Source organism: Platalea leucorodia, assembly GCF_965183815.1.
Source record: "Platalea leucorodia genome assembly, chromosome: 9".
NCBI lineage: Eukaryota > Metazoa > Chordata > Aves > Pelecaniformes > Threskiornithidae > Platalea > Platalea leucorodia.
In genome coordinates, this window is record NC_138831.1 from 44,790,972 (window position 1) to 44,809,770 (window position 18,799).

An 18,799-nucleotide genomic window follows, 5' to 3' on the forward strand; every position below is an offset into this window, starting at 1 on the left:
CACATCCTTTCCCACAGCCTTGCCTTGCTTGTAGCCATGCAGGACACACGTGTGCAGGTTATTCTCTCTTTTGCATCCTTCCATGGGCTTCTTTTTCCTCTATCACATCAAACCTAAGCTGCTGCTTTTCCTTTTCACAGGTCTCCCAGCTCATCTTTTCTCACTCTCTTGTCTTAAGATTGGTTCTGCTGTTGATTAGCCAGTGTCACCCAGTTGTGGGGTTTCTAAACCAGCTGCTTCATGCTTCCTCCCTTGTGGTCCCTTACACTTACAGGGGTCTCCTCTGAAATATCTGCCCCCGAGGACTCGTGCCGTAAAGCTCGTCCTCTCTGGTCCCACAGAAGGTTTAAGGACAGTAGTCCTGCACTCAGGTGAAGGATGAAGATGGCCAAAGGGTGTAGGGGGTGGAAATAGCCATTCACAAGTGTGTGACTGGGGTAGGATTTGGGGGACTACGAACTCCCCGTAAAGCCACGTGTGGGTTAGATCAGTGGATATCCCACAAATGAATCCTTGTGTGATCAATTATTCTCACCCCTCCTGCACTTGAGGCACATTGAACCCAAGCTGTGGTGTGTTTGCACTAGGACCGCAAGACAGTTTATTTGTTCCGGTTAATCAAGAAGAAGATTTAGTCTTTTCTTGCCAAAAGAAGGGGAGGGGCATAGGAAGGAAAGGGGAAAGAAAAAGGGTAATCCTCTTCCCAGTTACTTTCCTCTTCTGTCTGTTTGGAAATGCTTTAACTTGTGGGTGTTGAGTACATGTGTGTTTGAAAGGGCATTGCAGAGCTCAAAACCTGGAGGAGAAAAGAGTTATTTATTCATGACTCAGCATTGATTTGCTTATGCCAAGTCACCAAAACCAGACCCAAGCCGCACGGTACAGATCCAGTCTGAATATAGAGGCTTGATTTGGTGTTTGGGCTTTGCCCCACCTGGCGATAAAGCCCTACTCTGACTCCAGATCCAGCTTTTGGAGTCAGCGTTAGCATGAATCTGGATGGGGACCTGCCATTCCTACCTCTCCGGCACAGATCTCATCACTGTACATGGCTCTCAGCTATTTTGGTGGAGGAGACTTGATACATGGACAGAAAAGGGCTGCAAGAAGCTGGACGGAGGATAGCGGTTGCTCCCTGGGCTCCAGCACTTCATCTCCATCCACCCAGCAGCCGGGATACATGCTGTGCCCTGCCAGCACCGGCAGGTCCTGTCCTTGCCCGCACCACTGTGAGTACGGAGCACTGTCGGGGCACTCGCTCTGATTATCTGTAGCTGTTTTTTCATGAGTATTAATGGGAGCAGGATGTGTGTGGCAGACTGATAATATGCTTCTGACAGTCAAGGACTAGCACCTCCACAACAGCTTGTGTTTGTATCACACTTTTATGAATAAGCTGTTTTAAAAGGGTCTGAAATTGCATTATTTCAGCTATTCTGATTTGTATCCCTAAATAATGCAGCTGATACTGCTGAAACTTGATTTCTTCATTGACCTGAGTTTTTTATTCATTTCATCAGGGCGATGGATTTTCTGTTCATTTTATTCTGCAGGTTAACCCTTACCTGGAGGGTACAAGTTACTTTAGGGTTTTCTCAGACATGTCAGGAGGTGATGGGTAAGCACAGAGCAGGACCCTGCCCTCGCAAGTGGTCTTCAAACACTGCCTGCAGGGAGGAGTTTTGCACCCACCCAGCATTTCAGCCCAAATCAAGGCCAAGCTCTGCTCCCTGAATTCGGTGGTGCCAGGGGAGGATGCCGTGCTGTCAGCACGGTGGGGTGCATGCTCCAGATGCGTGATGTGGAGGCTGCCGCTTTCCCTGGCTCAGGTGGGCGCTGTGGCTTCCTAGGGGCAGTTTCAGAGTGTTTTGTCTCCTGAAGGATTCCCACTGGGCTTTAAGGTCCAAATACAGCAGTCGCTTACCCTGGGGCTGCCCCCTTGCAGGAGGCATACACCGATGGTCGAGCAGCCGGCAGCAGTGCTACGCAGTTCTGCTTAGGAGACTTCTTAAGTTTCTTGGAAACCTTTTGGAAAATTGATGTTGCTGAGGAGCAACCAGAACCACCTACCAGCTAGGACGAGACTCTCTGAGCTGCTCTTCTTGAAGCCTCTGTCCTTGGCTACCATCAAGTATTAGTTCAAATACGTGCTAGGGCTTGTGTCTAGGCTGCCTCCTTACAAAAGATGGCCTTGAAGATCTGATGGCATTTTCCATCTGTGACTATCATGATCCGAAACAAGAGCTGTCTCGGACAATTTTTGCCTGACAGCATCACGGTTCCTGTTCATAGCTGCATCCCACTCAGGCACCAGCCTGTCTCTGTAGCTGCTTCCACCCCTGAGGGTTTATTTACAGAAATGACACAGCACCAGCTTTTGAAGGAGGTCCATGCTGTGAGAAAGGCTCTGAGAAAGGAGGTATTGGGTTTCAGGACTGCTCTTTGCTCTTCTCTTTTAATTGCTGTCTCTTTCCATAAAATGTTGCAGTTAATAGTTATGGTGATTGGTGTAGCCAATTTGAAAAATAATTACTGCCTGCTTCAAGATTATCTTTCCTCCTAATTAAAATCCCGGACCTCACATATTAAAGGTGTGCTGTTGACACAGCATCCCATGTGCACCCAGACAACCTCATTTGGATTTGCAGAATTAATTAGGTTTTATTTCCATCCCCAGCTGTTCTCTCTTGCACCAGCAATGTGGCCGCTGTCTCAGTTGGCCAGTGGTGGGAGAGATAAGAGGGAGATCTTCCTGCATATCTCCCACACTCCCATCACAAACCAGTCATTAAAAAGTATTCCCCAGACCTCACCGGAGGATTTCCCACCTTCACTGTCCAGGAAACAAATTGCAAGTGCTGTAGCATGGCCTATGTTATGGTTTGGGCATTATATATTATGTATGTCATCTGTGTGGGTGGGCTGGGACAGCCTGGAGTCCATCACCCCCTCTCAAAGCTGCAGCCAGGAGCGAGAATTTATGATGCTGTAGGAGCAAGGTTTGTCATCCTTCCCTTTTTTGCAATGCCATGCCTGCAATAGAGGGAAATACAGATAAAAAAGAGCCACGTTTTTAATTTTTATTATAAGAAACTGAATTGTCATTGTTCCCTACCCCGATATTATTGAGTGAGGGCTCACTAGCTGCGTGTGCAGAGGTGGATATGCCAGGTTGGTTTGGGTAGGGCCGCTTTTGGGTACTGGTTGTGCACACTTGTTGGTCCTGGTAAGGCTGTTGGTGCATGCTGGGTTGCGGAGGACGGCATGCTTCTGTAGGGCACTTCTGTAGGGCACTTCTGTGTTTGACCCAGGGCATTTTTGTCATCATTAATACACTTGAAACATTGGTGGTCACATGAATGACCTGTACCCGTGTGCACGGACCACTTCATCATGCTGTCAAGATTGTTGTACGTTCATAGAGTTTTTACAACCTCTCAACAAAACATGAAAGTTAATATTTTGGGCAGGTGTAACGTCACCAGTATCTTTCTGTGCTCCAGCTGGTAAATTGATAAAAGGAGAGTTTTAAGGCTAAAGTAGTTGCAGGACAAACCCAAACAGTTGTCTTCCCCCAAAGCCAGCCAGTTAATGTGGCTTGGCAGTTCTTCCCAGGTGGTTTCCCTGCTGCATGAGGATGCCCTAATTCACAGTGTTAAATGGTTGTGATAATCTCCCCATTTCTCCCTGGGAAACACGCCAGGGGTCTAATGTGTTTACCCATAAACTCATCAAGGAGACTGTTTTATGGCTACCTGTGGGAGAAGATTGCCTTGGCACCGCAGCAAGCTTTGCTGTGTCCCTATAGCACAACCCATATGGCCAGGCAAGCCCAGAAAATGCTGATGCTGTGCCTCTGAGATACTGGATCTCACCAGTTTTCCCCCAGTTTCTTGCACCTTTTTCATGCTGGATGCCGAGGAGATGAGTCAAGCAAGGAGGACCTCCCCAAAACATCGCATTTGTCTTTTGCTAAAGCTACAGGTGCTTGGACACCGCTGGGGCATGGGACCCCAGTAAACCCTGCCATGCCCTTCCTGCACCCCCCAAGGTGGTCACTCTGCTTCCAGAATTTGATTCACCATAAAAGTAATTTTTCTCTTATCTGGCTGAGAACAAGCAAGTACGTTTTGTGCCTTGGTTGCTAAATTTTAATGGCTTTCATGAAAAGCTAATTTGCAGGATTAAGGCTCAGCTCTCCCAAGGGTTCCCACTGTCTGAGTGCCAGACCCTCAGGAGCCCGGCAGAAAGTGTGTATGAGGAGCAAGACACTCTCCGTGGCTCCGCGGGCGACAGCAGGACCCGGCTCAGGATCCCAAACCTCTGGGTGAGCGCACAGAAATGCCACATGCTTTGCTACACTTCCTCAAGCTTTTTAACCAAAGTGCTGCCAGTCATTCAGTCGAGCTCAGGCCCTTTGAAATATCTTATTAAAAATAATCCCAGGGCTTGAATGGGCTGCAACACAGCGGGATGCACTGCCTGCACCATCCCTACCTGCTGTGGGGCAGCGCCGGCATCAAATGTGCTGAGGGAGAAAAGAGTGCACCCAGGGGGAAATCTTCTACCTCCCCCAGACCTTCTTCTTTCTGATTTTGCTCCTCTGACAGTGTCTTTCTGCTGAGCAAACCAGATAAATTGCCTGTGCAATAAATACTGGAAACATCTTCTTACAGGATGTTGATGCTGCAATAACTTTTATCGGCAGCACAAAATACAGCTGCTGATACCGTTTCTGCTCGTGCATCTCTACGGGGTGCCTCCTTCCCCTGGTCTTTTTGCCATCCCTCATAAAAACTAACGCACTTTTCAGCAGCAAGCACAGCTGACCTCCGTATCACCTATTATATATTGCGATATACCATATTGTGTATCTCAAGGACTAACGTTGCAGAGCATGGTGATGTATTTTGATCCAGGATCACAGCAGCAATCACTGGGTGTAACAGGAACACAGCAGTGTGTTTTAGCTCTTTCAGCCTGGTGACCCTTTATTCTAAGGCAAACATTTTTACAGCCCTGTTGTGTTTACTGTCAGAGTAAAAATCGTCATTCGTCAATGAAAATCATCAGCGTGTGTGTGTGAGAGTGTGCCTGCTTCGAGGGGCTGCTGGAGTCTACTTGACATGTGGATGGTTTGGTCGTATTGATCTCCTGGGTTGATTGGAAGATAATTGTAGGCTGAAGTACTGAAGGCCACCGTTGCAAGCAATTTGTTTTTCATAAAGGATTGCCGAGGCATGAGATGCTTCAATACCATAGCAACAAGTGTGATGTAACCGCCAGACAGAGAGCAGGAGGATGCTTATTCATGAAGCAATCCCTAGAGAGGCTTTTTCTTGGCATGGAGAACTCTTCTGCTAGTCAGAAACCTCTCACTTTGAATTACCAATATATCTCAGTCAGAGGCTGGAGAGAGAAAATGTGCAAGACATGAGCTTCATTGGCGGGGGGGAATAACACACTTTCTTCTACTCTCCTTTTGCAGGTACTGGCTAACGAACAAGGTGCACATCAAGCGACCCACCACTGGCCTCCTCATGTACACCTTAGCCACTCGATTCTGCAACCAGATCTATCTCTACGGCTTCTGGCCCTTTCCCCTGGACCAGAACCAGAACCCGGTCAAGTACCACTACTACGACAGCCTGAAGTATGGCTACACCTCGCAGGCCAGCCCGCACACCATGCCCTTGGAGTTCAAAGCCTTAAAGACGCTGCACCAGCAGGGAGCCTTGAAGCTGACTGTGGGGGAGTGCGATGGGGCCACGTAGGGTGGTCCCCGGCCGCGTTCCTGCACAGCCACGGGAGGAAGGGGAGGGGGCAGAAAGGACGAGTGGTGCCTGGTGGGGTTGGTTGTCTTTGTTAATGCGCAGAACAGCGACACAAATATATATACGTGGTACCTATATATATTGACCTGAGTATTATAACCGTTTGGTGTTCACCAAGGAAGGGGCAGGAGAGATGCGGGAGCATCTGGCATGACTGGCCTGGGCAAGACCCCTTGCCGTGGGCTTGCTGGGCTCGGAAGGGCGTTCGACCTACGTCCAAAAGGTGTGAAGATGGCCTTGGTTTTTGAGGGTATGTTAGGTGATGGGTAAACGTTAAGCCATTTGTCGTGACTGGTCCAAGGTTGGTAGTTAGTTTGTTTGGCCAAGGATGCTGGCGCTGGCACTTTTGCAGCGAGGCACGTTCTTGGCCCCGTGCTTGTGGCGGGGAGGGGAAGGGGCAGGGAGCGGGGTGGGCAGGGAAGGTTTGTTGGCGGCTCTCACAGCCGAGGGCCTGCCCGCGGCACCGAGCAGGACCCGTCTCCTGCCCAGCAGGGACCGGTGGCTGGCAGAGTCGCGCACAGATCCATCGAAACATGGACCACCAGGCTGAGCACAGCCTTGGGAGAGGCAAAGGAGAAGCCTCCTGGGCTGCAGCTTGATCTCCGGGAGGTGGTGGGGATCTGTGCTAAGCTGAGCCCGGTGACATTTGCTGGGAGACGAAATGTGAGGGCATCCAGAGAATGGGTGCACCAGTGTTGAGCCAGGCAGACGGTGAGGAGATGCTGAGCATGTATTTTCTCTTCCTTTCCTAAGGAGCAATTTAGAAAGGAGCAAAGATGCTGGAATGTGGCAGGAAGGAGGTTTGCTGCCGCAAACCGGCACCATTAGTATTAAGTGTCTTACTGTGCCACAGTCGAAGACACTCAACATCTGTCAGGGCTCGTGAAAACCATAAGTACATCTAGCTCTTAATTCCCAAATGCTACCTGCTAAGCAGCCTGCCTTCTCTCCCCCTCCAAAAATAAGCCCTGAAATATTGGTGATAGGCCTGAGACCCAGCCAAGCAGAAAGACCGCAGGACTTCAGGGGACTTTGTCAAGCCTAAATAATTTATTTTCACTTTCTCCACAAAGAACCAGCATACAGCGCTGTATGCCTGAAGTCCCGCTCTCTCCTTTCTTTCAAGCTCCGATTAGCTCTTGCTCTGAACAGTTAAATAGGATGTCGGATCTTGATGGGATGCTTGCCTAGTGATGAACATCAGATAAATGATCTTTGCCCGTTTTTTTTTTCCCGAAAGAACCCAAAATATAAAGAAGATTTTATAATCACATTTGCTTTTCTCCTAAATTTTGGGTTTTTTGAGGGAAGCAATTAGATTGGTCTGATTAGCCTGTTTAATTTTCTGCTTCTTTAGCCTACTCTATTGGTCTCCTAATTAGTGCTCAGTGCCAAAATGCGGCTGAGTCCGGGGTTCAGTGAGTGCAGTTTGGGTTTAATTTGTGGGAGACCAAATAACGCTCCACAGCCAAGCCTCGGACACCCGCTGCAATGCTTTCCTGGCTGGGTTTCATCACCTTTGTGCCTCCTCCTACTGCTGTGGTTTTTAAGTTAAAATGTGTACAGTTTGGGGCTGAAATACTTGACATTGTCTCTTTAAAAACTGAGTGCTTCAAGTGGTAAAAGGAGAAACTCGCTTTCATGTTTTGGGACGTAGAAGCTACTGTACCCACAGGAGCCTCCAGCCTGCTAATTAGTGTCAGATGAAGATGCCTAAGATTAAGGTATAAGCAACATTACACTGGATAAATGTGGGCTAATCTGCCACTGAGGGGATATTTCTTTCCACCTTCAGAAGATGATTTCTTTTATGTATTTTTTTTTAAACCTGTCTTTTTTTTTTTTTTTTAATTTTCACTTGAGTTTAGTTGCACGGTAAAGCTGGGAACCTTGCTGTGAACCGCAGCTTAAGTTGTTGGGGTTTCCTGAGATAGGAGGAGACAAAGAGTAAAATTGCAAGATGGAAGAAGTCTGCAATCCCAAGGAGCTTCCCGTGATTCAGGAGTGGTTGTTAAGCCGGATAATTCCCTGGTTTGTCCCCAGCACAGAGGAGGGACAGAGTAGGGATGAAGCCACAGAGTCTGCTAAAGCCAACTGTTGTATTGAGGGGCCTGGGCCACGGTACTGATTGCTGTTAGCAAACCTTCTTTTTAAATAAAAATACAAGAAATGAAATAAATGTGCAGGGGTTTTATTTTTATTTTTTATTTATTTTCATTGACTAGAAGGGTGAGAAGTGGGGCAAGACCATAAAATGCCATGTGAATTAAATGGGGAGACCCTGTAACCTTCTTTGCCAGGGAATGAGAGCGGAAGGCTGGGCTTATTTGCCCATCTGGGGTGGATGTTGGTGCTCTGCCAGGGGGACATCCAAAGCCACCAAGATGTCCCCACTGTGCCTACAGAGGTAACCGAGCTGAATCCAACAGTAGCACAACAGAGGTGTGCTGGGGGGCTAAGAGGGGATGGGAGAAGGGATTTCTGGTGCCCTTGAAACAGCTTCTGGGTCAAAGCACAGGCAAGTTATAGGCAAAATTATTCAGGGGGATGAAATTGCTAGTGATATTTCTATTCCCAGAATAGGTCCTGCTCACCCCAATTTTAAAAATACATTAAACCAAGAGTAAGACCCTGCAGCTATTGAAATCAATGGCTGAGCTCCCATTTCAGCTCGCTGCCATGCGGGTTGGTCCCTGCTGAGTTTATATGCACAAAAAAACATTGAGAATTTTTCCCTTGCTCTAGTGGGCTGTGAGAGGCTCCTCAGGTTGGAAACACGCTTTATCATCTCTCTTTCCAGCAAATAGCTGGGATCTGGCTCCACCAAGCCCCAGCCCCTGCAACACAGCAAGCCGTAAAACCCATGTGCTGTTTGTGAGCAGCAGGAGTAGAGTTTTGGGTTCACCTTCTGCTCCGCACAGGGAGCAGCGGTGCTTGCAGGAGGTGGATGCTATTTGGGCTATTTTGGGGCAGCTGCCAGCCGTCGAGCAGCCGCGGGGCTGCAGCAAGGCAGCTGCCAGATGCTATGGGGACCCGACAGCCGCACCAGGCTGCTGCTTGATGAATTTCTTCATGCCCAATTAAGGCTCTCCTGTCATCAAGAGTGAAACAAAAAAAAGAGTATTGATGCTATTCAGGCAGGGATGCAGGTGCATGTGTTGCATCATGAATGTACTTAACTGCCCTGAATGACAGCAGCAGCTCCCTTCGGTCTTCTCTCTGTCCCACTGCTCCCTCCAGCAGCAAGGCCAGCCCAAACCGGTGATGCTGGTGGCTCTGGGACAGGGACCTCCCTCTCATGGGTTAGGCACATATGTGCCAAAAGGCCTTTGGATGGTAACAAGTGACATGAACTTGTAAAATAGAGGTAAACTTGAGTCTCCACCCAGCTAAGCCCACAGTCTGGGGCTGTGTTTCTCAGCGTGTATTTTTTGGGGCAATAGTTTAATGGGTGCTCCTGGCCAAACCCAATGTCCTTTTCCTCGCCATGTGCCTCTGGTGCATTTTCCCCTTGCAGCAGCTTGGGGATAAGGGTCTGGTCTTGCCTGCTCAGCCAAGCCACAGCCAGAAGCACAGCTGCCTGAATTGCTTTTCTTTTTAATCACGGTTCGCTTGGTTACATCCCAGCCTTCAGATCTGCCACATGCTTCTTTGTCTCTCCAGGCTAACAGCCAGCCCAGCCATGAAACCTCACCGCACCCTCCAACGGTGCCGAGCATCGCGGCAAGCGCACGCTCACTCTTGTTTTCCTCTCCCCTTGATTACTCCGGTGATTTTGGTCCCTGGTGAAGAAAGCTCGAGGAGCAAACCTGTCATTAGAGACCTGTCCAGGCTGAACAAGAATCCTTCAGAGAAGAAGGTTAATTCGGCTCTTGCCACGCTCATTGCTCTCTGCATGTGCTGCAGAGCCATGCGGAGGAGGAATGCACTAGCACAGCACTTTTGTTCTTCCTATAAAAGTATATATACATATATATTGATGTGGCTGTTGCTCTCCTGGGGGAGATCTTGCCCGTATCTTGCACTGGCACGGAGTACAGCTCCTCTGGTCAAGCTGCAGAGTCCGCAGGCTCTGTGCTGCCAAGCTCTTCTATAATTAATGCAAGCGCTGCCTTATTTAAAGCTGACTTGGGTGAGTTGCAGTGGCTCCTCTGAACTGCGGTGCTGGACCCCGGCTGCCCCCGCACGCCCCAGCCCCTCGCCCGGGCAGGGCTGGCGGAGGCACGACATCGCTCCCGCCGAACGGGAGGGATGGAGGAGGGCCGATCACCTTCCCCTGAATGCCTCATCAGCCGGGGCTCTGGGCAGGGTCAGTCCTCTGCTTCTGTCACAGCCCAGATAATTAGTGAACAAAGTGCACATAGTCCTTGTGAATCAAATTACAAATTTTTTTTAACATTTTTTTCAAACTGCCTGAGGGTTTTTTTTAGTGCTAAGAAGCAAGTGATGGTGTTTGGGGGGTTGTTGATATACCAGCCTTGCAAACCAGAAAGACACAATATTTTGTTTTGAAGGTGTGATGAAAATGGTTTTCATTTTTACACTCCATTTTGGATACTTCTTGGGGATAACACTGAACACTGTGGACTTCAGTCAGGATCACTTAAATGACATAAATGGTTTCAGCTGATCCTAATACGAATTCATTTTTAATTTTGTGCAAAATACTCTCTAACAGGTTACACCACCTACGAATCTTGATATATAGATGTTATTTTTTGACCACCACTCCATTTAAAAATTTAAACGATGCAATTTCATGCTAGAGAGGCTTGAAACTATGGAAATTAAAGCTTAAAGCTTTGAGAGACTCACAGGGGACAGCAGGGAAGTGGTTTGCTCTGGAGTGCCCCTCAACGTCAGGAGGTAAAACCAGGCACATAACCATGGTCTCCAGAGTAATGCTTTGTTAAACCACATGGGTTTTAGCTCTTTCAGTGTTTTAGTTGCTTTCCTTGTTAGGTTTCTCACATTTATGAATGGTTTATTTATACATATTTTCATCTCTAAACATTATTCTATTGCCCTTGGCGCCAGACAGCAGAATTTCACTTTGGGGTTCCCCTTTTGACCACATCAAACACTTCCTACCTTTCCTTTTCTTCACCTCTACTTAATCTTATTTTTTCCGATGAAAACAACTGAGCACCCATGAGCTGGCAGGTCTCCTCTGCGACTCCAGTACCATCATGGGATGGCTCGTGTCCTAGCTCCACGTTGGGTCATCTCCTCACTGTGGATACTACAGCACTCCCCGCTTAAGCTCCAGGTTGGAGAGGCCACCACCAGCGGAGAATGGACTACATCTCTTATTGCTCCCCACCCCAGAGAGTTGCATGTCACCCACGTATGCAAAGAAAGACCTTGGACAGATGCCTGAATGATAACCAAAAAAATCATCATCCTCTCAAGAGGATGGACTTGTCTCCCAGTATTAGCAACATCAAGGCATTCAGCAATAAGCTCCTTTTCCAGCTGGGAATAACTCCTGTTCAGCTCTATCAAACCTAGCCCGATCCACGAGCAAAGCCGTCACATGCCAATTACATTCACAATCCAGCTGAAGGCAGATGCATTTAGCTGCTTAACATCATCTCCAAGCAAATCTACAAGCACTTGTACAAGAATGACAATCAGCACCCACCAACCCTTCCCACCGGGATGCTCTCACGACCTTGAGCGTGAGCTGAGAATAAACATGAAGTAACAGCATGGATGGAAATACCTCCCTCCTGGTTAGCATAGGAATCCCTAGCGCCCGGCCAGCAGCAGCTATTTCCAAACCCCTAAAAAGGGCACAGGGCAGGAGGAGGGCATTCACCCCGGCCCTGCATACCCCAGGGATGGCTGGGGAGACGCCATCTTAAAGGAGATACCTACCTCCTTTAAGACTGCACGGTGCAGGCACTGAATTGACTGCTCACGTGCTCCAAACAGGACCGAGCTGTATCTGTTGCATTGTATCAATGAGAAAAACACAGAGTTTGAGCAAGGATTAGGCACCAGGGCAAACAGTGTCCCTGAACTGAGGGTTTTGTCCCCCCACAAAGTGCGTGGCCAGAAAAAACCCACCGGTGCTGCCCGAGGAGTGCAGCCAGCACTAGAAGTTAAGCCCCTCTATGTTGAAATGGTGTCAGGCCATCTGATACTAATCCTGTGCCTCCAGCAAACAAAACCTCCCAGGCGTTGTGAAATATCCACAGCGATTTGCTGGTTTGGTTGCTGGGAGAAATTCCTCCAGCGAGGGCCGATGAAGCACTCTATGTTCTTGCCCGACCCAGGCAGCAAAGGTTAAAGCACATTATAGGAATGTAATGGGTTTTTTAACTAGCGCTCTGGAAAGCCTGACATGCCACTTTCTAGAAAATGTTGCAATTTAGGCTTCAGCAGGAACCACAGAGCAAGGAAAATATTATGCTTGGACCATCAGTCTTGTAGTGTCTTCCTGCACAGGTTCCAGATGAACTTGCTTAACTCAGCTTGTGTCTGAAAATGACTTTGGATTTGAGATTGCTAGAAAAGAGGAGAAGAGGCATGCTCTATTCCTGGACTGCATATTAGTGTTCCATATGGGTGCAGAGCCAAAGCATATGGACCTCCATCTGTTAGGCAGGCCTGGCCTGGCCCCATGGATGGTTTATAATGCGCGTAGATTCATCCAGATTTGGGATTCCTCCAAAGCAAGAGGCGAGCCAATGACTCAAATATTGTGTAAAGCCATTGAAACTAATGGCACTAAACAACAGTCATTTGTCTCCTGTTTGATTTTACTTGCTGTAAAATAATGAATTAGTTATGGGGGTGGGTGAATGTTGTGTTATGGATGGAAGCTTTGAAGGAAACATGGTTAAAAGAAAACAAAACAAAAATCATCCTAGTTATTCTGTATCAGCTTACTGCAATGTATTATTCCCCAGAAAGTAAGCTGTGTCCTTCAACTTCAATAACACGGCATTTATGCTCCATCTGTGATCAGACTTAAAGAGGTTTGCAAGCATAATTCACAAAACCTTCAATAACAAATTCAAGGAAGCTGGCGAAAGGACTCTTGAAGTTCTTCCATAACTAAGACAACTCTAGGAAAAATAAACTTTACTCCTACAAGGTTTACATTAACCACAAGCCCTGGACTTGGATCTTTTCTTTTCTTTAAAACAAATGATGAGCCCCAAAAGACTCCAGGTCTTAGCATGCAGTGCTGTTCCTTGCATCGAGAGGCCAGCGTGTGGTGGGACACATCCTGATCTCGCTGAAGTCAAGAGGCAGCTTCCACCACAGCCCAGCGGCACCACGATTTCATCCACCGCTTCAGAAGGTCACATCTCCATTTTGAAGGATGGACCTCGGCAGCTCAATTTCAGGCACCATGCTGGAAAAATTCCTGCTGAATTTTTCTGCAGAATTGTGTGGGACACATGATTAAAGCCATGGGATGACCGCCAAGGAGATGGGCTATTGTGTCAGCCCCTGGGAGAGTTCATAGCAGAAAAAAACCCTCTCTCCACTAAAAGAATTAATTACCATGCATGTTAGCTCTGTGGTTTGGGGAAATTTCTGTGGCCTGATTTCCTTCAGCGCTTTTATTCCTGGCTGGAGACCAGGGGAGTTGTTGAGGTTGCTGACTTAAGACACCGTAACAAATGCCCAGAAATGACTGGGCAGGCGTTATGATTTGTAACCTGTGTGTCTCACCTGCCTCGAGTATGGGCTTCACGGCATCTTTTCTCAGGATTTTATGGAAGGGGCTGATTTACAAGCATGCCAGCCTGCTCCCAGGCTTTCCAGGAGAGACCAGGAGGGCACAAATTTCTTGGCTGAAAACTGTCTGAGAAGCCATGCAGCTCTGAACATCCTGTGGTTTATTTTTGGAAGAAGTCATTTTGGTAATTGCATGTGTTAAATGAAATGCAATTAGGGATGGAGAGAAGGTGTTACACGTGTGTTGGAATAGGAGCCAGTTCCTAGCCAAAGGATCTGTTAAAAATACGGACCCCTGAGTGTGCTGCAGGGCAAAGGGGGCAGAGAGGAGGTGCGGCAGGGGTGCGCGGTTATTTATCAGTGTTTAATCTGAAATGGGGTATGGAAGCGCTCACATCTGTGATGTGTTTTTTATGGTCATCCCAAGGTTTTAATTAAAACCGCAATAAAAACATGTCTATAGGAAACCAGGATGTTTTAAAAATCATCTGCTATGAATTGTTTGGGGGGGGAGAAAATCAAAGAACAATTGTTTATATAAAAGGGTTCAGGACGCTGAGTTCACATGGAAAAATAAACCCTTTGGGAAAGGTTTTCCTGTTAGGAAGCATGTGCTGCACAAGACAATAAAGTGCAGGGGGACTGCTGTGCCACCACGGGGATCTGCCAAGCGACTGTTTCCCCATCGGACACACTGGCCGCCAGAAACGCAGGACACGCCAGAGGATGGGGAGTGGGACCACGCACCAGGAGGGGGGACGCAGAGGACATTGGGATTTGGGCTGGGATGATCTTTGGATGGCTCAGAGGGGTTTCAGCTGTAATTTCCGAGATGATCCAGCAGCATGAATTTTGTGCTTGGTGACAGACGCCCTAAAATAATTTTGTGCAGCACCTGTTGCCTCTGACAGAGGCCATGGGAGTGAAACGCTGGCGCGTGATGGAAGGGAGTTAATGAGGCCCGGAGAGGCTGCTGAGGGTGTGCAGGCATCGTCTTGGGCTGGTTTAAAGGGGTTATATGAGTCTGGGGTCGTTCGTGGCCTTGGAAGGGGTCAGGGGTTAGCTGCCTACTGCTATGGATGCCCAGTCCATGGAGATAAATGCAGTGGGCATCCCTGTAAGCTGGACCCCTTCCTCATGCCCCTGTCTATGCACATTTCTCAGCAGAGAAGGGAGCCCCGGGCGCACCCCCAATGCACACCGAGCCTGCTGACCGCCCCAGCACTCCCTGGCTCTTTCTCCATCACTCCCATGACCTGAGCGCCTTTAGATCTTAGTTTTTACTGTGCGTGCTACTTAGTTTTTTGCAAGAAAAGAACTGCCTATGCCCCAGAACGGTCCTTGTTGCTCTTGCAGAAGCATCCTACAGAAGCATGGGTTTTCTCTCTGCATTCCAGGTGAATTCAGTGAAAGCCCACAAGAGCCGTGGCTCCATGCAGCCCCCGAGGACCAAGGTTCCTTGAGCTTGTAGCTTAAACGGAGACTAGCTTCTAAAATTTAACGAGGATCTCTGTGAAAACAGAGTTCCAGGGATAAAACAACAACCGAAAAAAAGCCCATTGAATACCCATCCAATTAGGGCTTCCAACTGATCCTCATTAAACAGCCGCTCCTGACATTTGACAGTGCAGTTTAGATTAGAGCGGGGAAAAATCCCCTTGAAAAGGCAGATTGACATTTTGCAGAGGAGTGTTTTCATAGTAATACTAATGGCTTTAAACCCCCAGCTTTTACCCTAACATGGAAAAAAAAAAAAAAAAAAAAAGCCTTGGACTTGGGAAAGGGGTAAGGAGCAGCCACGCTGGCTGGCGGGGAAACTCCCGGTGACCAAACTCGTCGCGGCAGTGAACGCAGGCAGCCCCTGGCCTTGGATCTCCACGCGTAGGGTCCGCAAAAGGGAGCATTTAATAAGATACAGAAGCTGGATTTTTTTTGGCTGAGCTGAATATGAAATCACCATGGCAACCTTTCTTCTGAGGTGATCCGAGTCAGGTAGCAACAGCGGAGATGAGTTAAAGGTCATCCCTGCAGAGGAAGATGGGCACTGATGAAGCACTTTAACAAGTCCCAGGGGAGGTGGCATTTAAAAGCCACCCGAAGGGCTCAGCCAGATCCGTGAAGGGAGAGAAATCCGAGCACAGCAGTCATTTGGGATGCTTCTGGCCAAGAAGCCAGCAGCGTTTACCAGCCAGTCAGCGGTGCCCAGAGGTCACTGCCATGAGGGCACAAGGAGCCATGAGATGTGGGTCCAGCCCCAGGTCTCCAGGACCTGGAGAAGGGCTTGCTTAGCGGCTGGGTAGGAGCTGGAGAAAACATTTGCAAGGAAATGCTCCTGCTCCGGAGTGAAAGCAATAGCTACGTGCAAAAAATGAAACCTCGCACTCCAGTAGGCAGATACAGGGCAGAAATAATTCTTAAAATCGTCTAAGACTAATTGCAAACTGATTTTCACCAGGGCTTACACTTCCAAATGCCTGAGGTTCTTCAAGAAACATCCACTCCCTCCTCGAACGAAGGGCTCAATGCGATTTCTGACGATGAGCCAATGCTATTATCCTCACTCCACAGATAAGGAAAACGGAGGCATGGAGGGTTTTACCGTCATCTCCATAGCTAAAGCCAGGCATTTAAAAATATAGCTTGGTGTTCAGCGAAGGCGGGTACCTTGTATTTCTGCAAACCATTTACCCAAGTGCTCACTCACAGTGTTTTGGGCATTACAGGCTCAGGGTGGCTTTGTCTAAGTGACCCACCGCAGATCAGGCAGCAAGTTAGTGGCAGGGCCAGAGACAAAACCCCAGGTTTCCTGGCTCCTGGACCTCTGAGCTGCTCCTTTTATCATAGCAAAATATCCTTTCCAGGTGACAGCTGCCGGACAGAGGCGTGTGGCAGAGACAGCCCAGCCTCTGCCAGACCTGGGCGTGTGGCGGGTTTGGGGACACTCACCTCCACCCCGGCTGGGTCATCGTGACCCAGGGTATGGGTGGGAGGACAGGGCAAACACCCATGAAAGGCTCCTGCCATTTCAGGATGCTTCTCTCTCCTGGGAAGGAAGTACAAGCTCTGGAGCTGCTAATTCCAGAGTTCAATCTTCCTCCCAAATCACAACGTTTTTTCAGAATAATACCTGTGGGACTCTTTCTGTATGCCATCTATTTTAAATTTTGTTGTGTTTTGCTGGTTCTCAGGGTTTTTATTCAAGCTTTTTCCTTCTAACCATGAGGGCTAGAAACTCGCAGCTTTTATTGTATTAATGAAAGCTGAGCATCTCAAATAATCGCAAGTGCAAGAGCTGTGACTTCAAAAACCCCACATATCATATGACCAGTGAAAGAAGTTGTGCAAGCTCACAGCACACCTCTTCCCCATCCCTGCAGAGCTCAGCTTTTACCCAGAGCTCACCTCACACTCTCAGCCATAACTTTCATCTCCGCCATGGCTGCAGGTCCTGGGTCAGGACCTTCACTGTTAGAAATCAGGTAGGAAAATCTCCTTGGGGTAAATTCAATGACTAGGAGAGAAACCAGAGGTTCAGGAGATCTTAAGAGCTTGGTCTCGCTGCTGTACTACTGGGAGCAGAGACCTTAAGAGCCAAAGCCCCCACTGACAGTTTTAAGCAAGCCCCAAATGGAAACTCCTACCACCTCCAGCCCTGCTGTCTCTAAGCCCCTTTGCTTGCTGCACACATTTCAAAGCCTGCCTGCACACATGGCACCGGTGGATTTGTCCAACCCAATGTGTATTTACTTCCAACAAAAATGTCTCCCTAGCTCTATTTTGGAGGGAGGAGATCAAGAAAAGGTGGGTCTGGGAAGCCCCAAGAAAGTGCATTGGGGAGACTGTGGTCTGCAAAACACATGGAGGCTGCAACCTCCCCAGACCCCAGGAGTTTGCTGGTTCTTGCTGAGATTTCTGCTTCTCTAACCAAGGCCACGTGCTCGCTGCTGGCCCCAGACCTCCCGGCTGCAAACGCATCTGAACACAGCGTTATACAACCGCTTTGTGCCCGTTCCTCTTTTCAGAAATCGGGACAAAATAAACCATTCTGCTCTGCTTGTGAGAAGGGTCAGCCTGCACCTTCCTCAGCCATTAGAAGCTGGAGTTGCCATTCGACTTGTCATCAGAGCTGCTCTAATTTGAACTAATGATTGGGAAACTCATTGCTGATTACAGGGCACTGCCAGGCTCCTAGCTGCCAGCGTGCAACCGCAACAAAAAAACAATCTTCCCCCCCAACATAGTAGGATAGTATTTCATAGCATTGCCAAAATGGGCTTCAGCCATTTATTTTGACAGCTGTAGTTTTAATTATTTATGATAAGATTTTATAATGTACTGGTAAATGGACTGCAAGGCATTTCATAAAACAAGAATGAAGTCTTGTAATGGGCTTGTCTCAGGGCTGTAATAAACCAGGAGGGAGAAAGGGGGAAAGGCTGTACCAAAGGACGCAGACTAGCAATCTTCTACAGACCGAAGAGCTGTTTCCTTTTGGACACCTCAATAGTTATCCCAAAGCTGAGCATGTGGACAGTTCGAAACTTTGAGGCAGGACACAAATTTACTCTTTTTTAAGAGCACAGACTTGTTGCAGGAGGGAAGGGCTCTATCAGCAGGAAAATCAGTGTGCTGCATCCTTCTGCAGCTTTAATCCCACACTACCCCGCCGGGCAGGAGAAGAGCATTCCCACCCTGCAGAGAACTCCAGTCTCAGCATTCGCTTTCTTGGGGAATGAAGACAAAAGCCACCATTTTCACAGAAGAGAAAGCTACACAAGTGCACACACATGGGGATTTAGAAAGACTAAAAAGCTTTCAGCCTGTCCGACATTCACCCGTGTTGCTGAAATGCCCCACTGGCATCACAGTTTGGATGTAACGTGCCCTGCGCCCCTCCGCGAGCCGCAACACCGCACTGGGGGGCTGTGGGGTCCACGAGGCACCTCCCGGGTTAGATAAACGTGCCTGAAGTGTACAGGTTGGATCATCTTGATGTGACTTGGTTTTTCTCAGTCAAGAACATCTGTAAAAATCATGTCATTCCCATGGAAAACTTCAAGCACACAGAATTGAAAATTTCATCAGAAGTATATTTAATGGGAATTTTTTTTCCCGGTGGTACTAGGCAGGCCTTAAAATGTGTGAACTTGAGGAGATAATTTAGTATCTCTCCTGCACTTCTTCATTTTCTAAAGGAGGAGAGAAACAGTAGCCCACCTTGTTAAAGCTCTTGGAGATAGATTGCTGGAGAACATTAAATAAAAGCT

At 48.2% G+C, this 18,799-nt stretch overlaps 1 protein-coding gene across 2 annotated transcripts in view; it reads left to right on the top strand.

The window, feature by feature from the left end:
* ST8SIA2 (ST8 alpha-N-acetyl-neuraminide alpha-2,8-sialyltransferase 2) overlaps window positions 1–5,774 on the top strand; it is a gene marked incomplete at both ends in the record, with an annotated part of 30,945 nt that extends 25,171 nt beyond the window's left edge. For both annotated transcript variants that reach the window (XM_082322363.1, XM_082322364.1), the window contains one exon: window positions 5,489–5,774. In XM_082322363.1, coding sequence (XP_082178489.1) covers window positions 5,489–5,774 — 286 coding nt within the window. The remainder of the gene's footprint in view (window positions 1–5,488) is intronic.
* Between the last annotated feature and the right edge of the window lie 13,025 nt (window positions 5,775–18,799).